Source organism: Balaenoptera physalus (assembly GCF_965194825.1).
Source record: "Balaenoptera physalus genome assembly, chromosome: 7".
In the NCBI taxonomy this organism is placed as follows: domain Eukaryota; kingdom Metazoa; phylum Chordata; class Mammalia; order Artiodactyla; family Balaenopteridae; genus Balaenoptera; species Balaenoptera physalus.
Genome location: NC_138886.1, coordinates 98,048,134 through 98,067,172, shown reverse-complemented (window position 1 = coordinate 98,067,172; position 19,039 = coordinate 98,048,134). Strand labels below are relative to the sequence as shown.

General features: G+C 40.5%; 1 protein-coding gene and 1 long non-coding RNA gene across 3 annotated transcripts in view; one reads left to right on the top strand and one right to left on the bottom strand.

The window, feature by feature from the left end:
- LOC309664522 overlaps window positions 1-18,211 on the bottom strand; it is a 35,257-nt gene extending 17,046 nt beyond the window's left edge. For both annotated transcript variants that reach the window (XR_014265883.1, XR_014265884.1), the window contains exon 1: window positions 18,090-18,211. This is a non-coding gene — a long non-coding RNA (uncharacterized lncRNA). The remainder of the gene's footprint in view (window positions 1-18,089) is intronic.
- On the top strand, window positions 4,975-18,309 carry LOC309664469 (uncharacterized protein; the record flags this gene model as incomplete). The annotated part of the gene is made up of 2 exons (XM_082469954.1): window positions 4,975-17,569; window positions 17,982-18,309. The coding sequence occupies exons 1-2, from the start codon at window positions 17,439-17,441 to the stop codon at window positions 18,307-18,309; spliced, it is 459 nt and encodes a 152-aa protein (XP_082326080.1). The 5' UTR covers window positions 4,975-17,438.
- Window positions 18,310-19,039: the final 730 nt, after the last annotated feature.

Below are 19,039 nucleotides of genomic sequence, written 5' to 3'. Positions count from 1 at the left end.
CTCATTGCGGAGCACAGGCTCTAGGCATGAGGCTTTCAGTAGTTGTGGCACGTGGGCTTCAGTAGTTGTTACTTGTGGGCTCTAGAGCACAGGCTCAGTAGTTGTGGTGCACGGGCTTAGTTGCTCCATACCATGTGGGATCTTACCGGACCAGGGCTCAAACCCATGTCCCCTGCATTGGCAGGCAGATCCTTAACCACTGTGCCACCAGGGAAGTCCCTGAAGACTTTTTAATGATGGCCATTCTAACCAGTGTGAGGTGGTACCTCACTGTAGTTTTGATTTGCATTTCTCTAATAATTAGTGATGGTGAGCATTACTTTCATGTGTTTATTAGCCATCTGTATGTCTTCTTTGGTGAAATGTCTATTTAGGTCTTCTGCCCATTTTTTGATTGGGCTGTCTGATTTTTTTGTTATTGAATTGTAGGAGCTATTTGTATATTTTGGAAATTAAGCCCTTGTCTGTTGCAGCATTTGCAAATGTTTTCTCCCAGTCTATAGGTTGTCTATTCTTTCTGTTCGTTTGCTTTGCTGTGCAAAAGGTTTTAAGTTCAATTAGGTCCCATTTGTTTATTTTTGCTTTTATTTCTATTGCCTTGGGAGACTGATCTAAGAAAACATTGTTATGACTTATGTCAGAGAATGTTTTGCCTATGTTCTCTTCTAGGAGTTTTATGCTGTCTTGTCTGATATTTAAGGCTTTAAGCCATTTTGAGTTTTTGTTGTGTGGGTATGGTGCGAGGGTGTGTTCTAGCTTCATTGATTTACATGTGGCTGTCCAACTTTCCCAACACCACTTGATGAAGAGACTCTTTTCTCCATTGTATATTCTTGCCTTTCTCGAAAATTAATTGTCCATAGGTGTGTGGGTTTATTTCTGGGCTCTCTATTCTGTTCCATTGATCCATATGTCTGTTTTTGTGCCAATACCACACTGTTTTGATTACTGTAGCTTTGTAGTATTGTCTGAAATCTGGAAGGGTTATGCCTCCTGCTTTGTTCTTTTTCCTCAAGATTGCTTTGGCAGTTCTGGGTCTTCTATCGTTCCATATAAATTTTAGCATTATTTGTCCCGGTTCTGTGAAAAATGTCATGGGTATTTTGATAGGTATTGCATTAAATCTGGAGATTGCTTTGGGTAGTACAGCCATTTTAACAATATTAATTTTTTCAATCCAAGAGCATGGGATATCTTTCCATTTCTTTGAATCATCTTCAGTTTCCTTTATTAATGCCTTGTAGTTCTCAGCATGTATGTCTTTCGTCCCCTTGGTGAGACTTATTCCTAAGTATTTTTTTTTGATGCGATTTTAAAAGGGATTATTTGTTTACATTTCTTTTCGGATATTTCATTGTTACTGTAAAGAAATGCAACCAATTTCTGTATGTCAGTCTTGTACCCTGCTACCTTGCTGAATTCGTTTATCAGTTCTAGTAGTTTTTGTGTGGAGACTTTAGTGTTTTCTAGATATAATATCATGTCATCTGCATATAATGACAATTTTTACCTCTTCCCTACTAATTTGAATACATTTTCTTTCTTTTTCTTGTCTGACTGCTGTGGCTAAGACTTCCAATACTATGTTGAAGAGCAGTAGTGTTACCATTCAAGAGCACAAAATGTAAGTTAAAATTTTTTTATTTTTGAATGTCTTAAAATGCTCCCATTTCTGCTAATGACAGAAAACTGAAATTATTTTGATTTAAAGCAGTTTTAATAGTCTATCAAACTCAGGGTTCTTCCCTGATCCATCTTCCTCCTTGAGGGTGATCTGTTTCTCAGGGGCTGACATCTCAGCACCAGGAAGGAGTGTCTGGTCCACATGTTGTCTGAACTTGGTCCTTGCTGGCCGCCACTTCTAAGATCTAGGTTTCTGAAACGTGGTCTTTGGCATTAGCCTCTCCCCATAGCATGTTCAGGACCCTGCTCCTGTTCAGGGTCCTACCATGGCCTCCAGATACCAGAGATCCAGTCTCTATCATCCTTATCCCACAAGCCTCTTTCCTAGTTGATGGTCTTCACACCTTCACTCCTCTCTCATACTTAAACACACTTAGGGGCTTTCCTTAGACTTCCCTGAGATATCTGGGATCCTGTGAAGGGATCATTCTCCTGCAAGTAATAGCATACACACTCACTGTGGGGTAGTTCAATTTTCTCACATAACTAGAAGTATGGAGGTGGGCAAATGCTGAATTGGCTCAAGAGCTCAATGATGTCAGAATTCCAGGTTGGCATTGACCTCCCTCCCTCCCTGTGGTCTCAAGGTGTCTGCAGTAACTCTGGTCATCACACAACCACATTCAAAGGTAAGGATGCAGCACAAGGCAGTTTCTCTTCCAGAAAATTCCTCTTATGAAACCCTCTCCCCTTCCACCACCACTCCTTACACCTCATTGGTCGGATGTGGTCATAGTCTACCCCTAGACCAAGAGCTAGGGCACCTTTCCTGAGACAAGGATCCATACTTCAATAAAATTCGAGGTTCTCCTGGAAGGAAGTCATTTGGATAGATCTTCCACAGCACTCTTCCAACCTTACTGCTGAGGTGCCATGCTGTAGTCTTCCCTACAGGTCTCCCAGGTTATGGTGTGGGGAAAGAAGGCAAGTTTGCCACCCCTGCTCTTGGATTCCCCCCAATCCATTGATGGAATTCCACCATACCCATCCCAGAGCGCTAAGCTCAGGGACCTCTTCTCCAGCACTCATTAAAGTCTAACTGCAGTCCCATTCCCTCCTTACTTGCTGGTAACTCTTCTGGGGTGGAAAGTTCATTACACATTTTCTTCTATTCTGTTGTCATAATGCAACTCATTGTCCTTGTCCTCTTGACAAGTTTATGCAAAATTTCAAAAAGTCATTTTAAGTACCTGCTTCTGCCATTAATTTTCCAGAGCCAATTTTGTCACTCAAAGCCAATAATTTGTCCCTTGGTCACTGTTGAGTTATGTACTCTTACTCCCATGGGGCAATAAGCTAAGCCTTTTTTAGCCTAATTCTAATGGTGGAAGAACTTCAAAAGAAAGGGAAAGACAAAAAATGCTTTATTAAAATGTACCACTGGGACTTCCCTGGTGGCACAGTGGTTAAGAATCCGCCTGCCAATGCAGGGGACACGGGTTCGAGCCCTGTTCCGGATAGATCTCACATGCCACGGAGCAATTAATCCCGTGTGCCACAACTACTGAGCCTGCACTCTAGAGACCGCAAGCCACAACTACTGAAGCCCGTGCGCCTAGAGCCCGTGCGCCACAAGGGAAGCCACCGCAATGAGAAACCCGTTCACCGCTACAGAGTAGCCCCCTCTTGCCACAACTAGAGAAAGCCCACGCACAGCAGTGAAGACCCAACGCAGCCAAAAATAAGTTTTTTAAAAGTACATTTAAAAATAAATAAAAAATTTAAAAAATGTACCACTGTGGTCAGGATGTCAATAGTGGGGAAGTTTGGGGCGGGGGCAGGGATGTAGGGCATATGTGAACTCTCTGTACTTCCTGCTCAATTTTGCTGTGAACCTAAAACTGCTCTAAATAATAGTTTATTAATTTAAGTAAAACAACAACGAAAAACTTTTTATTAGTTCCAGTTTCATACCTGATTCTGTGCTAGGGGTGGTCTGTGCTAGGATCCTTGCAGGTCCCTCCCTAACCAGCTCTCTCAGCTGAGATGGAAAGTCCCACAGAGCCCTTCTGACTGAACCTTTCCATCTCAACTGAAACTTCTCATCAAGCCCACAGGGGTTGAAGAGGTCCTGCCCAAGGCCACTCAAGTATGGCAGGGGTAAAACAGAACCCATTTGTCTTTATGCCAATTTTTTTCCTAATGCCCTCTGTTGGGTAGTTACCTGTGCACTTCCTTCTCTCTCGTCTCCTTACTAGTGAAACCAATTCTGCTCAGCCTGGAAATTGGCCTGTTAAGCCTCTTTCCCAGCCTTCCCCATTTCTCAGCCTTCCTTGCAGCTACTGTAGTGTGCCACAGCACCAACCGATGACTCACAAGTGAGTCACTACGTGATGCTGCTGCAAACAGGTTTGGCAGTTGAAATGTTCCTGCCTTTCCCTTTACATCTTCCTGCCTGGAAAAGGGGTGATGGCCAGTTAATAGCAGTCATAATGTGACAAAGAGGTGACCTTAAGAATGGAAACCATGCTAGAGTCCGCAGAAAAGCTAGAATCTAGACAGCAATCATGAAGCTTCCATACTAGCACTGGGCAACATTCATACTTCTTTGAAATGCAAATTTATTTAACCCATTAATGTTAACAGCAGTTTAATGCAATTACTCCACAGGCAGGCTCTCTCACTTAAGGAAAAAATAGCCTAAGTCAATCTAAAATTTTAAGTTACAGCTTTTAAGCAAATAGGATTTCAGAATCCCAAGGAGTTAATACAGCAGATGCTTCCTTCAGGTGGGCCAACAGCCAAACTTTTTTTTCTTTGAAATATAGTTGATTTACAATATTGTCAGTTTCAGGTGTATAGCAAAGTGATTCAGTTATATATTTTTTCAGTTACTTTCCATTATAGATTATAAGATATTGAATAGGGCTTCCCTCGTGGCACAGTGGTTGGGAATCCGCCTGCCAATGCAGGGGACACGGGTTCGAGCCCTGGTCTGGGAAGATCCCACATGCCGCGGAGCAGCTGGGACCGTGAGCCACAACTACTGAGCCTGCGCGTCTGGAGCCTGTGCTCGGCAACAAGAGAGGCCGCGAGAGTGAGAGGCCCGCGCACCGCGATGAAGAGTGGCCTCCGCTTGCTGCAACTAGAGAAAGCCCTTGCACAGAAACGAAGACCCAACACAGCCATAAATAAATAAATAAATAAATAAATAAATAAAAAAAAAAAAAAGATATTGAATAGAGTTCCCTGTATGATACAGTAAATCCTTATTGCTTACCTATTTTATGTAGTTAATACCATACTCCTAATCTATCCCTCCCCCCCACCCCTCCACCCCCACTTCCCCTCTGATAACCACGTTTTGAGTCTGCTTCTGCGTTGTATGTAGATTCCTTTGTATTATCTTTCAGATTCCACATGTAAGTGATATCATGTCTTTCTCTGATTTCACTTAGTTCTCCAGGTCCACCCATATTGCTACAAATGGCAATACCTCATTCCTTTTATGGCTGAATAATATTTCACTGTGTCTATGTACACACACACACACACCTTAAACCAATTGTCTGTTGATGGTCATATGGCTTGTTACCATGTCTTGGCTATTGTAAACAGTGCTGCTATGAACATTAGGGTACTTGCATTTTTTTTTTCCACCAGATGTATGCTCTGGAGTGGGATTGCCGGATCATATAGTAGCTGCTTTTAGTTTTTTAAGGAACCCCCATACTGTTCTCCATAGTGGACGCACCAATTAACATTCCCACCAAAAGCGTAGGAGGGTCCACTTTTCTCCACACCTTCTCCTGCATCTATTATTTGTAGACTTTTTGTGGACAGTCATTTTGACTGATGTGACACCTGTGGTTTTGATTTGCATTTCTCTAATGATGTTGAACACCTTTTCACATGCTTGTTCAAACATTCCTGAAGGCACTGATGTCCAATTCCCAAGGAGCCCCTCAGCTCCCCTCCCACCAAGATCCCAACCATGGGAGGCCAAATAGGAAACACAAAATAGAACAATCTGGAAAATTAGTTCAATGGAATGGGGGAAAAATGAGGGCTGGCTGGGGTGTACCAAATATTTTAACAAGGAAGATAGTTAAAGATCATTTAGAATACCTTTATAAGCAAAACTAGAGAAATTTTGAAATACTGATTAAAAAATCATCCCAAACCCTGGTATAGCCAGTATCATTTTCACTTCTTTTCCTATACATTTTCACGCAAATAGGTGTACATGAAATTGATGCAGTCTTGCCAGTCACCAACTGAAATCTTAAAAATCTTTGATCTTAAAGGACTGACCAACATAAAAAATGCCACACAAAACGATCTCAATTTATAGAGGAAATTTAAAGCCCCAATTGGTCAGAGGTGTGGAACATGCCGAGAACCCACCTCATGACCTTCGTTCCACTGTAACGTTCTCTAAGGAGTGGGAAACAGGATGGGAAACTTCACTGACCCTGTAGTATTTTAAATATATTACTGTTCAAATTATTTGAAAAAATTTTAAGCTACTCCTTAGCTATGCTAACTGTACACAAATCCTAGACTCAGCACCATTCCTAGTATGGTAAATGTTTGAACTAGTGGGAATTGAAGAGGGATAATGAGCCAGGTAGTGTCTGCTTTAGTAAACTCAAAAGAATGAGAATTATTTCAAGAAAGTAGGATGTCCTAAGCTGATGTAATTGTGTATACAAAGACACATAAGCATTTACAAAAATGGAAGTGTAGGATATGGCTCGAGTTAGTTTCATTAACATACATCTGTGAATAATACTAGAATCAGCAAATTACTGCAAATAAAAAATGAAATTAAGTACTTTAACAGACTTTAAAACAAATCTAAATACTCACAAATTTAAAAATGCATCTAATTCTGCAAGGGTGATGATGGTTAAGAATGATTTAAAAGCACAAGTTCTAAGGTAAAAGTAATATTTTTATTGGAAAGATGTTTAACAAAATATAATGACTCTTATCTTATAACCCTTCATTTTTGTTGACCTTCCAGTCCTTCTACACATTAAACAGATTCAATCACAGGATTACATACCATAATGAGTGCTCAATACAATGATGGATTCCCACAATATGTAATACCACCCCTAAGAAGTGCTCCAAATTTTAAGTCCCAAAGACAAAGAAACCTAGAAATTTAACAAGATAAATATTTATAAATATAGTGTAGGAAAAAACAAAGTATTTCAGTAGTTTCATAAAATGCCTTCTTTCAGGTGTAACAAAGGCTACAGAGGGGGACAGAGCTGGCAGTCTCTTGATCAGAAAAGGGAACTTAACCAAAAACAAAACAAACTATGCTTTCCCAAACTTTCCAGCAACCCCAAAGTGAGATTACATGAGCAACTCTATATTTCAGAAGTCTTAAATCCGCAGTAGTTGATGTTGGTACCATGCTGCTGTTTATAAATCACTAACGCAAGCATGGCTTCCCCTTGGTAGTCCTGCAATGTTTCCATTTGTGAGAAAACCTCCAGAAAGAACTCTGTTTACACCAAAGCAAGGTAGCAAAGAAACCGGTTACTGTGGAATAATAAGGCCCTAAGAAAGGCAGCAGGTCGTATAGTTACCTCCTTGTGGGCAAAATCCCTGCCCTAAAACTATGCAACCTACTACCTCTTCCTAGGAACCCATTTTTTTCTTGCCAGTCTTCTACTTAGCAGATGAACTTCAAATTAACCTGTTAAATTAGGCCATATTTTTTTGGTTTTATTTCAAATTCAAACCAATTAGAATTCGTTCACTGATGCTTTTAAAGTTACTGGCCGGAATCCCATGGTGGTCCAGTGGTTAGGACTCTGTGGTTTCACTGCTGAGGGCCTGGGTTCAATACCTGGTCAGGGAACTAAGATCCCACAAGCCACAAGCCACGAAGCCAAAAAAAAAAAAAAAAAGTTACTGGCCATACGCCTTTGGTAAAAACCACAAATGTGTTTGCTTAAAATCAAACCTCTTGTTATGAAGGGATAAAAAATAATTCAATTACACCAAGAGGATGCAAACCAGAAGCCTAATACCCAGCCCATCATGTACTGTTGGAGCCACAGACTTTTTGAAACATTTAATATAGTACTAAAATTTAAACATATTTCATAAACTCTCCACCCCTCTTGATAAACTAGAGAATTAGGTGACAGTATGCATAAATCCTTCTTACCACCGTCAACTGAAGCAAATTAACTTATGGCCTGTTCCCTTTAGATGCTGTGTTTCCTAGTTATAAACCAGCCACTTCTAGGCCCAGGTTATTTGGATTTTTGACCCTTGACTTCGAGTAAACAGAAGCAAATTCTGATCGTGGTTTTTGTCACCATCAAAAACAAGCTTTTAGAGACTCTCTCACTATACCATAAGGTAATTTTAAAGGTTTTTACAAAATGTAGTTCTCCACAACTTGAATCAATTACTGGGCTTGGCCAATAAGGTTATGAAATGTGTCCTTGTGCAATCAATAAATGATACAAATTCACTTTTCACTAGACCTAAGGTATTAGCTCAGTTTCCAGCTGCAGAATGGTGAAGATATCCACACTGGAGGCACATGTATTGGAAACCCACAAAACAACTGCACTTGCCAAACAATTTCTCAAACATTCCCACTTTTCTTTGGCACACCAAAACGCAATGACTATAAAAGGTCCCTGCCCAGCATGTGTATATGTCTAGTTTATATCAAAGACCAATTCTGGACCATGCAAGTTTCCATCCTTATGCCAGAGATGAAATAAAACACATAAATCTGACCCAGGATAAATTACCTGGTTTGGACCATCCAAGAGAGAATTTGATGTTTTCTCTCATGCAAAGTTCCTGCTGCCAATGGCACTGCACAGTGATTATCTTAGATATTAAGATTCAGGACAGATGGAAATATTTGGGAAGAGGTGACCTCTCCCTCACCTCCACTTTGCCTCTTTTTCTTCTCCCAAAATAAAAATGGCAAGTACTTAAAACAGGGAGCTTTAGCCTTGCTTGATTATAAGGGCCCAAGGTAGCATACGGTTTGGCCACTGGAAGAAAGCTGAAACATGGACCTCCATGAGTATTAAAACTCAAGTAGCCCTTTCTAGCATTATTCTCACATTTTCTTTAAAACAACAAACTATGGATTTCCTTATCTGACAACTTCAGGAGACCTCCCTTTGTGAATGAAGGCCCACTTCAGGTTTTGGGGGGTAGGGCAAAGCTAAGATCCTAAGGACTTAACCAGGGAACAAGGGCTGAATGCAAGAGCCCATTTCTCCTTTTCCAGGCTGGAGAGCGAAGTTGTCCAAATCAACAAGCCAATGAAACAGAGATTACAACGATGCCCAAGGCCACCCAAAAATCCAAACCAGGGAATGAGTCATAACCAACCTACTCCATTTTAGCTCAGACAGTGCTTTTCCAGTTTGTATTTACCTTTACCACCTAGGATCTCACCCTGGATATCTGCACCAAGAGCAGTTAACCTATTCACAATTCCAAAGAGTCCACTATTAAGATTTCCTGAAGGTTATTTACCTTCTCCACTCTGAGATTTTTGCTTAATTTCAAATTTCTGAAATATACCACATGTGAAAAATTTAAATGTTAGATCACTGTATCTATTGTAGGTACACCATATTTGACAGAGAATGTTATTAGCAAAGGACATAAGCAAACTGTAAGTTCAAAGCAATGTCAAAATTAATTCTTCTGAGTTTTAATATGATCTAGACAGAAACAAAATGCAGCAAGTCTACTCCTCAGGGAAGGCAATAGATTGTATAGTTATCTCCTGAACAGGGTAAAATCACTACCCCACAACTATACAATCTACTACCTCACTCTGACAGAGCAATATTTTCTTCTGGAATGAAGAGTACAATCTCTTTATGTTGCATTATCAGCATCAATCAAAATAAAATATACACTTATTCTGACACACAGAAATGAGACGCAAAAAGTATCCCCACCTCCGATCAGTCTACTTGGTAACGTTTTTAGTCTCTAAAATAAGCAGCAACTTGTACACTATAAAGAAATGCTGCGCTACAGCATTTTTACACAAGTTAATCTCAAATGTTGTACAATTAGTTATTGATTTTATATGAGGCTGCCTGGATGCAGATTTTTCTATCACGTTAGGAAAGACAGTAGATTGTATAGTTATCTCCCAGTGGTGGGTGTGACCCTAAAACTATACAACCTACTACCTCATCCCACAGTGACGAGAACGCCCAGGGTGAATGCTGAAAAGAGACCACAGCTGAGCACCACAGGAAAGCTTTCTCCTAGGTAATCCTGGTTCTCCTGTGTGATTAAAGGAGAAAAAAGAAGTATTAGACCACTTTCATTCACTTAACTTGAACTAAGTTTAACTGAACAAACCCTCCAAAAATCATCAACTTAAATTGTAGCTATATTCCTGAACTCTACAGTGCTTTTATTTCTTATTTTTGATTAGTATTATTCTAAATTCTTGATCATATGAAACTATATATTTAAAAAATTCAGAAATCATGGTTTTATCACATCTCTTACTTGACTTACACTTTTGATTTTCTTACAGTTTCCTTCCTTGAGAAACCCCACAAAAAATCCATTACAAAGGAGGAATACAAGACCATCTAACAAAGTCTCAAAAACTCAAAAGTCCTGTAAAACGCATAACCCATGATTAAACGCAATAATGTACAAAGGAATTATCCAAAAATATACACAAAGAGAACATAATTTTTAAACTAATCTACTCATGTATTCCATGTCAGCAAACACTAAGTGATCATATTAACAGAAAATCAAAGATAATCTGTTGGATCTGAGTCAGGATCAGGATCCTCCCTTTAGCTAGAAAGGTACTGTGAAGATCAAAGTCAGAAACCAAGCTATTTAACACTTTGGTACAATACTCTCTGAACTAAGCAATATGATCAGTTTAGTTTTATAATCAAACCCTTAAGCTAAACCATATTAAATATCAGTCTTCAATTTACAGACTTCATTCTTGAGATAGCTACTATAAAGATTACTTAATTTGTTAAGGAATGCCCTAAATTTAATGCCAAAAAAAAATTACTAAGTAGTGACTTAGTAGTAATAACCAAAACCTATAATCAAAACCACTCTTATGACATATAGCTCAACGTATTAGAATCCAAGGTTCAGAAGTAAACCCCATACACATTGGGTCAACTGATTTTCAACAAGAGTGCCATGACAAGTCAATGGGGAAAGAATAGTTTTTTCAACAAAGACTGCTGGGACAACTGGATATCTACATGCAAGAACATAAATCAGAGTTCCTACCTCACACCGCGTATAAAAGTAACTTAAGACAAATAACTTATTTTAAAGAAGGGCGAAGAATAACCATTTCTCCAACAATATGACCAATAAGCACAAATGGCCAATAAGTCCATAAAAAGACAATCAACATCATTTATTAGTCTTTAGGGAAACCTGAACCAAAATCATAATGGGATAGAACTTTCAGACCCACTAGGATGGCCATAATCAAAAAGAAAGGAAGTGTTGTTGAGGATATAGAGAAATTAGATTACATTCCCACCACTGGTTGGAATGTAAAATGGTCAGGTGCTTCGAAAAAGTTTACAAGTTTATCAAAAAGTTAAATAGTTACCAAATGACCCAGCAATTCCATTCACAGGTATATTCCTAAGAAAATTAAACACAAAACTTGTACATCAACGTTCACAGCAACATTACTCATTTGGAGTCAACAAAAACCGAGGTTCGTATCCTGGCCCTGCTCACTCACTGCCACTGAACCCTTGTACAAGTAACTTAGCCTTTCTAGAGCCTCTGTAACATCAATTCATTGGATTAAATGATCCGTAATAAAGGAAAAGATTTACCACACCCTCAATATACATAAGGCCCCACATTAAACCCCGTCATCTGTGCCATCTTATTTAATAGTCTCATCATCTCTATTTTACAAAGGCAAAAACTGGTGCCAAGAAGTTTAATAACCTGCTCCAAATTACAAGAGATTAATATTTGATCTCCAAACTTACCATACCTGAACTTACTTCAACTCTAAAAGGCCAGATGATTCAAGGTATGAACGTGCAGACAACTATCCCTAAAAAGTCAAGCATTTATAAGCCAATTATCTTTCTCCAGAACCAGCAACAGTCCTTACTTTTAAGATAACAGCCAACAGTAAAACCAGCCGGTACCTCTATCCCAATCCTCAAGTCCAGCTGAACTTTCTCATTTAAAACATGTTTGGGAGCTTCCCTGGTGGTGCAGTGGTTGAGAATCTGCCTGCCAATGCAGGGGACATGGGTTCGAGCCCTGGTCTGGGAAGATCCCACATGCCGCGGAGCAACTAGGCCTGTGAGCCACAATTACTGGGCCTGCGCGTCTGGAGACTGTGCTCCACAAGAAGAAAGGCCGCGATAGTGAGAGGCCCGCGCACCGCAATGAAGAGTGGCCCCCACTTGCCGCAGCAGAGAAAGCCCTCGCACAGAAACGAAGACCCAACACAGCCATAAATAAATAAATAAATAAATAAATAAATAAATAAATAAATAAAAACATGTTTGAATCCTCATCAAACACAGGAATCTAAAATAAACGTAAAATCTAAAATGTATTCTTTTTTCAATCTTGGCAAGTGTGGCATGCTTACTTCATACGATTTTTCTTGATCCAGAAATGTAAACAGGTACCCATATTAGTAGAAAGCGATATGACAACTTATATACCAAGGGCTATTAAAATGCTCCCCGATTTGGGGGGAAATATATACAAACATCATCAAAAAGTTGGGTGTTTTATCAGTGAGGGGCACAGGGAACAAATATCTACTATGTAGCATCACTATTGATTAGTGTGGTGGTTTCCACCTTTCCATGATCCACACAAGAAAAATATTTTATATTTCTAAATAGTACTCATCGTATGTCTATACATACACAATACTAAACACAAATACAGTATGATACTAATATTTAATATTGTTCACAAATCAACACTAACCCCTACTGTTTTACTTTATACTTTATTATACATATTAAATTGATTTTATGATCCACTGATGGTTTTCAGCCTGCAGTTTTTCAGATAACACTGATTAGAGCAAATTTTGGAAACTAAAATCTTACAGCGAAGAGGAGGTAAGTTAAGTAAGCTTTCAGAACACAGAACAGAATCCATATACTAGAATTTATGGATTATAAGGACCCATGGAAATGTTCATTAAGAAATAAGGTTAAGTAAAAATCCTAACATGTACACTGATCACCAGTATACAATGTTTGGCTAGAGAAAGAGAAAGGAGTTGGGTAACTAGCTAGTGTATTTTCAGTCCTTGAGATTTTCCCCTCTAAAGTATACTTCAGAATCAGAGACCGGGTTTGAATCCTGGTACCCCATTTACCATGTCTTTAGATACATCAAGTAATCTCTGGGCCTTTGTTATTTCAACTCGTAAAAATCAGACAAATCTTAACAAACAAATGTTAAGAGGGATTAGAAATAAAATACAAAAAGCACGAAGTATAATGCTAAGTGCACAGTGGATGCTCAATAACTTGTAGCTGAAACCATCAGTATTAGATTTTTAACTAAAACATTCTTAGACAAGACTATTACCTAAAACTATCTGAATTTGACCTTTCACATAATTCCTTTTTCTAAAAGGAACATAACTTTATATGCATTTTCTATCCTTATTCACTTACTACCTCAATCTGCAGCTTGAACTCCTCCCCTCCCCATTAAAAATCCTAGTGATTGAAAGTCACAATTCAACTTGGACAAAATGTTTTCTGTGTAACATAGCAGTATGGGAAAGGAGTTGAGAGCGACGGCTTTGGGGTCAAGCAGCTGCTTAGCTGCTGTGTTCTTGGGTAAGTTAAATAACCTCCTTGAGGTTAAGTTCTCCTCTCCAGTTGGGGAACTAACATCCACACCTCATAGTTGTTCTGAGTTTTAGGAATACATGCAAAGCACCTTAATGACCCAGAAGTACTCAACAAATGGTAACCATTTTTCTTAATAAATTAAATCAATTTGAGAAACTAAGACAGTAATTTTACCTTCCTGGATATACTTGTGACAGTCAAAAATATTGTACTTATCTTCAATTAAATCATGCTGTGTCAATTTAAAACGTGCTGTGAAGAGGCAAATCTACTTAATAATTACGAATAAGCTTCTTTATCTATTTACATCAAGGTTTCATAACACTCATACTTAAAAATCCACTTACATCTTAGTAAACCACAATGTTATGACATCATATAATGTTTAACATACTTGTATAGTCAACAACTAAAAGTCAGGGTTCTTAACCTGCATCCATAACCGGCTTCAGTAACCACCAGAATCTGTACGTACAATTTTTCTGCAAGAGTCCATAGCTTTTACCACATTTGCAAAGAAGTCTATAACCAAAAGGTTAGGTGTTATGGTCCTAAAAACATATCTGAATGTACATTCTGAAGGCTACATACTAATTAAAATTATAAATACCATCTTCGCATTTGTCAATTTTCCTAAGATAGTATTTTAAACAAATGAGTTTCTAAATTCTTACAAGTATGCTAAACAAACATAGTCCAAACACAGGCACACTCTACCTTCTGTATACTTAATACCTATTAAGAGTTTGAACTTCTGAGCTAAAGTGTTGTTTTCCAGCAGTCTAATTTCCCATCTTTTATATTAATTTACATATTCCTATAAACAAAGTAGCTCAGAAAATTTTATTTTTAAAAACCTTTATTCACATGCCATCTTATGGTTGTATAAACTGAATATTGGCTACTTAATACAGAATTCCTTCAAATACTTGGCTGAATATGAATGAAATTATCTGATGATTCTGGCTGAATATTAAAACATTATGCAAAATATAAAAGTATTTTAAATAAGAATATATGCAAACTCTCCAATAATATTTTGATTCCTTTGACAGAACATATGTATTATTTTTACCCAGGAATCACTCCATCAGTGTTCAGCTGACATATAAAACTGACAAGATTAAGTTTTTAGATATAACTAAGTTTTTGCTAATGAAAATGAACCTACTTCTAATCTAAGATCTTAATTTCTTTTTTTGGGGGGGGGAGGTGGAGGAAATTTTTTAAAACGGAGGTATAACTGACATACAGCATTGTATAGTTCCAGGTGTACAACATAATTATTCGCTATTTGTATACACTGTAAAATGATCACCACAATAAGTCTAGCTACCATCGCTAAATTTGTTTATCCTACCAAATACTGCACTAAGCCTGAGACTCACATTAAGTTTTAAATAGCTAAGTACTAGGTATGTTTTCCAAAAGGACCATTTCCTTTCATCCACTCTTAGGCATACAGCAGGTACGTAAGATGTTCTGGATCAGATGAAATTATCTAAATTTTGAAATTTTTTAAAAAGTTAACTAATGTCAAGTCACTCCCAGTATTCCTTTGTAGATTTCCCAATGCAAAATATTAATTTGGGGCCAACTTCCCTACAAGTGCATTCTATCCTACTTCCCTGTATTCGTAAGAGAAGTAAATTCTGCTACAAACCCTATAATGCACACAAATACTTACGGTGAGGCAGGGTATTCCACTTGGGTGACTTGTTCTGCTTAATGGTCCTTCTATAAACACCATTACTTCTCAATCCTCCCATCCTATTCTGCCTTCTGATCCTTCATTATACTGATATGTTCCCAGGTTGAAAAGCCACTGTATAATCTACACATCCCCCAAAGTCACGAAAAGGTGGGCTCCTGTCATTAAATCCATATTCCCCAGTTTACAATAATTGACCATACCCTTAGTTTACAATGTACAAGAAAAATGTCCCCTTCTATGTATTAAGCAATCATATAATTGACCAAATAAAAACTGGGGGGAAGGGAAGAAACTGCCAAGTGAACAAATAGCATAACTTCATGATAATGAATACTAACACAAAGCAAAAAAGGATGACTACTTAACAGAACAAAAAGCTCCTAAATCATACGCATCATTAATATCAGTTATTTTAAAATAGATCATCTCAAATCTCTTAACACATCCCTAGAGAAGCAAAAGTAACAATTAAAGTGTAGTTGTCAGCTGCCTCAGAATACTTAAGTCTTAGACCTAGAAAGAGCCTAAGAAATCACCTGATGCAATTTCCTCACATTTGAGATGAGGCTATAGAAAAAGGGGGAATTTTTGACTGATAATCTGAAACAGCAAATACTTAGCTAGACAAAGCTAATTTCTGAAAAGCAGCTAAGCAACCCATAATGACTACTATCCATTTGGTAGTCATTAGCCACATGTCACTATTGACTACTGGAAATGGGACTAGCCCCAAATGAGATGTGCTGTAACTGTAAAATACACTCTAGATTTCAAAGACTTAGTATAAATTAAAAAAAAAGTAGTGGCTCTCATTTTATCTTAAGTGATTGTGCAATGCTTAGAATACCCATACAGTCAAAGAGCATGCAGTGACCAGGCCTCCTTTACTCCAGTCCTGAGGTCACATGAGGGCAATGCTGACAACTCATTACTGGGGATCCAGATTCTTCTATTCTCATCTAGACATGGAAAAATCATTGGCAGTTAATATTCTAGGATGGAGAAGAGTCTTTACTGTCTAAATAAAAGCTTCTCAGACTATTAAAAATATTAAGTGATTAAACTACATGCTGGTCACTGATGGCAAATTTACTTCCCCAACTCCTGAAAACAAGTGAGGGAACATGTTCCACCAAATATAAATAAGCTGGGCTACTTTTAATACTCCTTGGGGAAGACCAGTGCTATAAATGAGAAAAATACCTATTAAAAGGATTGTTCTTCAAACTTTTTTGACATCCTCAGAAAAGGTATTTTTGAAAGAATAAACATGGATATAGCTGAATCAACAGTTTCATGTAACAAGCTAATATTTTCTATTTTTTTAAAATTCTGATCACCACCCACTAAAGTGATTTCATGACCCAATAAGCCAGGACCTACAATTTGAAACACTGGTCTAGAACTCTTAATAATGAGCAATTCCCACTATTAACAAAGCTACCATTATATTAGCTATCGAAAGAAAAGGTACACAAATACCCAGTGTGCTGTACTCTAAACCAAGAAATTCTAGTTAATGCTAACTATTCTCAAAAAGTTCACAAGTTTCAAAACAATACTTTAACAGCTGTACATTAAATCAAACACCCCCCAAAAACCCAAAGTAACTTACAAAACTTTACTGCCTTTACTACATATACTCCCTGAATATACTGTAAACGAATCAGACTACCATACAGCAGATAAACTTGGATAAAAACAATTATTCTACTTTCTGAACTACGTTTAAATTTAGAATTGAACATTAAATTTTCTTAAACTATTGCATGATTTTCAGGCCAACAGATATAAACGAGGACTGCTAAATGAGGTTTTAACTAGCAACTAAGTGCCAAGAAAACAATAATTATCAGCAAAGTTAAAAAAAAAAACTCATCCCGTCTTCTGATTTACTTCAAGAATTTAACACTTATTATCCCCAATGCCTTTTTCCCATCTGCCAAGCCTCTCAAATGTGAGAAGTCTATTTTAAAAAGCCGGAGAGTTGAAAACTGAGAAACACACACCCTCACCTCTGACACAGAAGGCAGGGGGCCAGGCCCTACTGTAAAAGTTGGAAAGACCGAAGGCTATTGCTAGCCAAGGACATAAAGGTTACGCGTTCCTCACACCGGAGTCCTCCGGGAACGTGTATCAGCCAGCCTGCTTCCAGGGTGGGCAGCCCCGAGTATGGGCTGGGGCCGCTGGCGGTGGCCCAGGTCGCCATGCACGTGCCCGTCCCCCGGGATCCCACTTCCTCCTGCCCGCCCCCTCCCCCGCCAAGGACGGCCGCCGGGGTGGACCCGGCCGCACAAATGCTGCGGGACCCGAGGCTGCACTCGGCCGGCGGATTAGGGTAAGAGATCCAGCCCAAGGCCTGCCCGCCCGCGAGGCCCGGCCCTCCCCCGCACTTCCTACCTTCCCAGCCCCCAAGGCCAAGGTCTCCCAGGCCCACAAACCTGATAGCGGAAGTGACGTCAGGGGGACCTGGCGGCGTCCACAACCAGTCACGCCACCGCGGGAGGCGACGCCGGCCAATGGGCATAGCGCGGGGGCGGGATTTCCCCCGCCCAAGTTTGATTGAATTGGGGGGAAGGGCGGGGTGAAGAATGTGAAGAATGACCCCTCCCCCCAGTCCGTGAGGCGCTGGGCGGGAAGCGAAGGGGGTTGGGGCCGGCCGCGCCACGCGGCGCCCATCCCCCGCCCGCGCTGCCGCCTCTCGCGACCTCTGCTCGCAACCCGCCCGCCCGGCTCACTCCGGCCCCCAGGCTTCCACCAACCTGCCGGCAGCGCTCCCCTTCTCCCACCGCCTCCGGGGGTCCGAGAGAAGGAAAATGGCGGCGGGCCCGCGCTCGCCGTCCCGCCTCTGTACCCACCTCAGGCCCGCGGAGGAGGCCGCCGCCCACCGCCGCCGCCGCCCTCCGTGGAGATGGCCCAGCCCTCGCACCCGCCGCCACCCGAGAGCCGCACACGAGGACCCGGATGGCGCGGGCTGGCGGGCCGCGGCGGCTTGAGGGAAGGCAGCGCGGGCGCCGGGAGGCCGACGCAGGGGCGGGCTCGAGAGCAGCGCGCGAACTCATTGGCGGGGCCGTTTGACTGACTTTTGCATCTCCCTTTTGCCTCGGCCGAGCCGGGCTGGCCGGGACCCCACTGGAGGGCGGCAGCTGGGCCCGCCCCGCGCTGGGCGGCCTGCGGAGGAGGGGCGGGTGGGGCCCGCCCACCTTGCCTGCTCCCTGTTTCTTATTGGACGACTGGAAGAGTGGCGGTGCGGAGTTCTGACCTCTGCTCGTGATGGACCGGCGCCGTCACGTGGCCGCCGAAATCGCGCCTGGTTGCTGTGCGCCGCGCTCTGGTTTTGGGAGCGTGTACCTTCTGCCCCATAAAGCACGGTCCCATCAGCCGCCCCCTGAGGTCTTAGTCCCGCCCACTTTGCCTCAGTTTACCCAGCTGTAGGTGAGGGAGTAGTGTCAGCCGGCTGCCCCAGGTTTTGAAGATACTTGTCTTTTCAAAGCAATCCGTAATTTTTCTACTTTAATATTAACCTAAAACATCGTTCCTCCATGCTTATTATGACTTTCCCAAACTAGGACCCGGGAAAGCACTGGTTGGGTACCCTTTCAGGTCTCCTTATGGATGGGAGCCCCACCATCTGGGCCTCACTGTTTCTCATAACTCGCTGTTACTTTGTGCACAAGATTTTAAAAACAAACAGAAAAAGACAAAACAAAAAACGCTTTCTCATGGATAATAGAACTGTTTTTAACAGCACTTACAGTTTACTTGGTGCGTTTACATTTATGATCTCAGGTGGCACTATCCTAGCAGT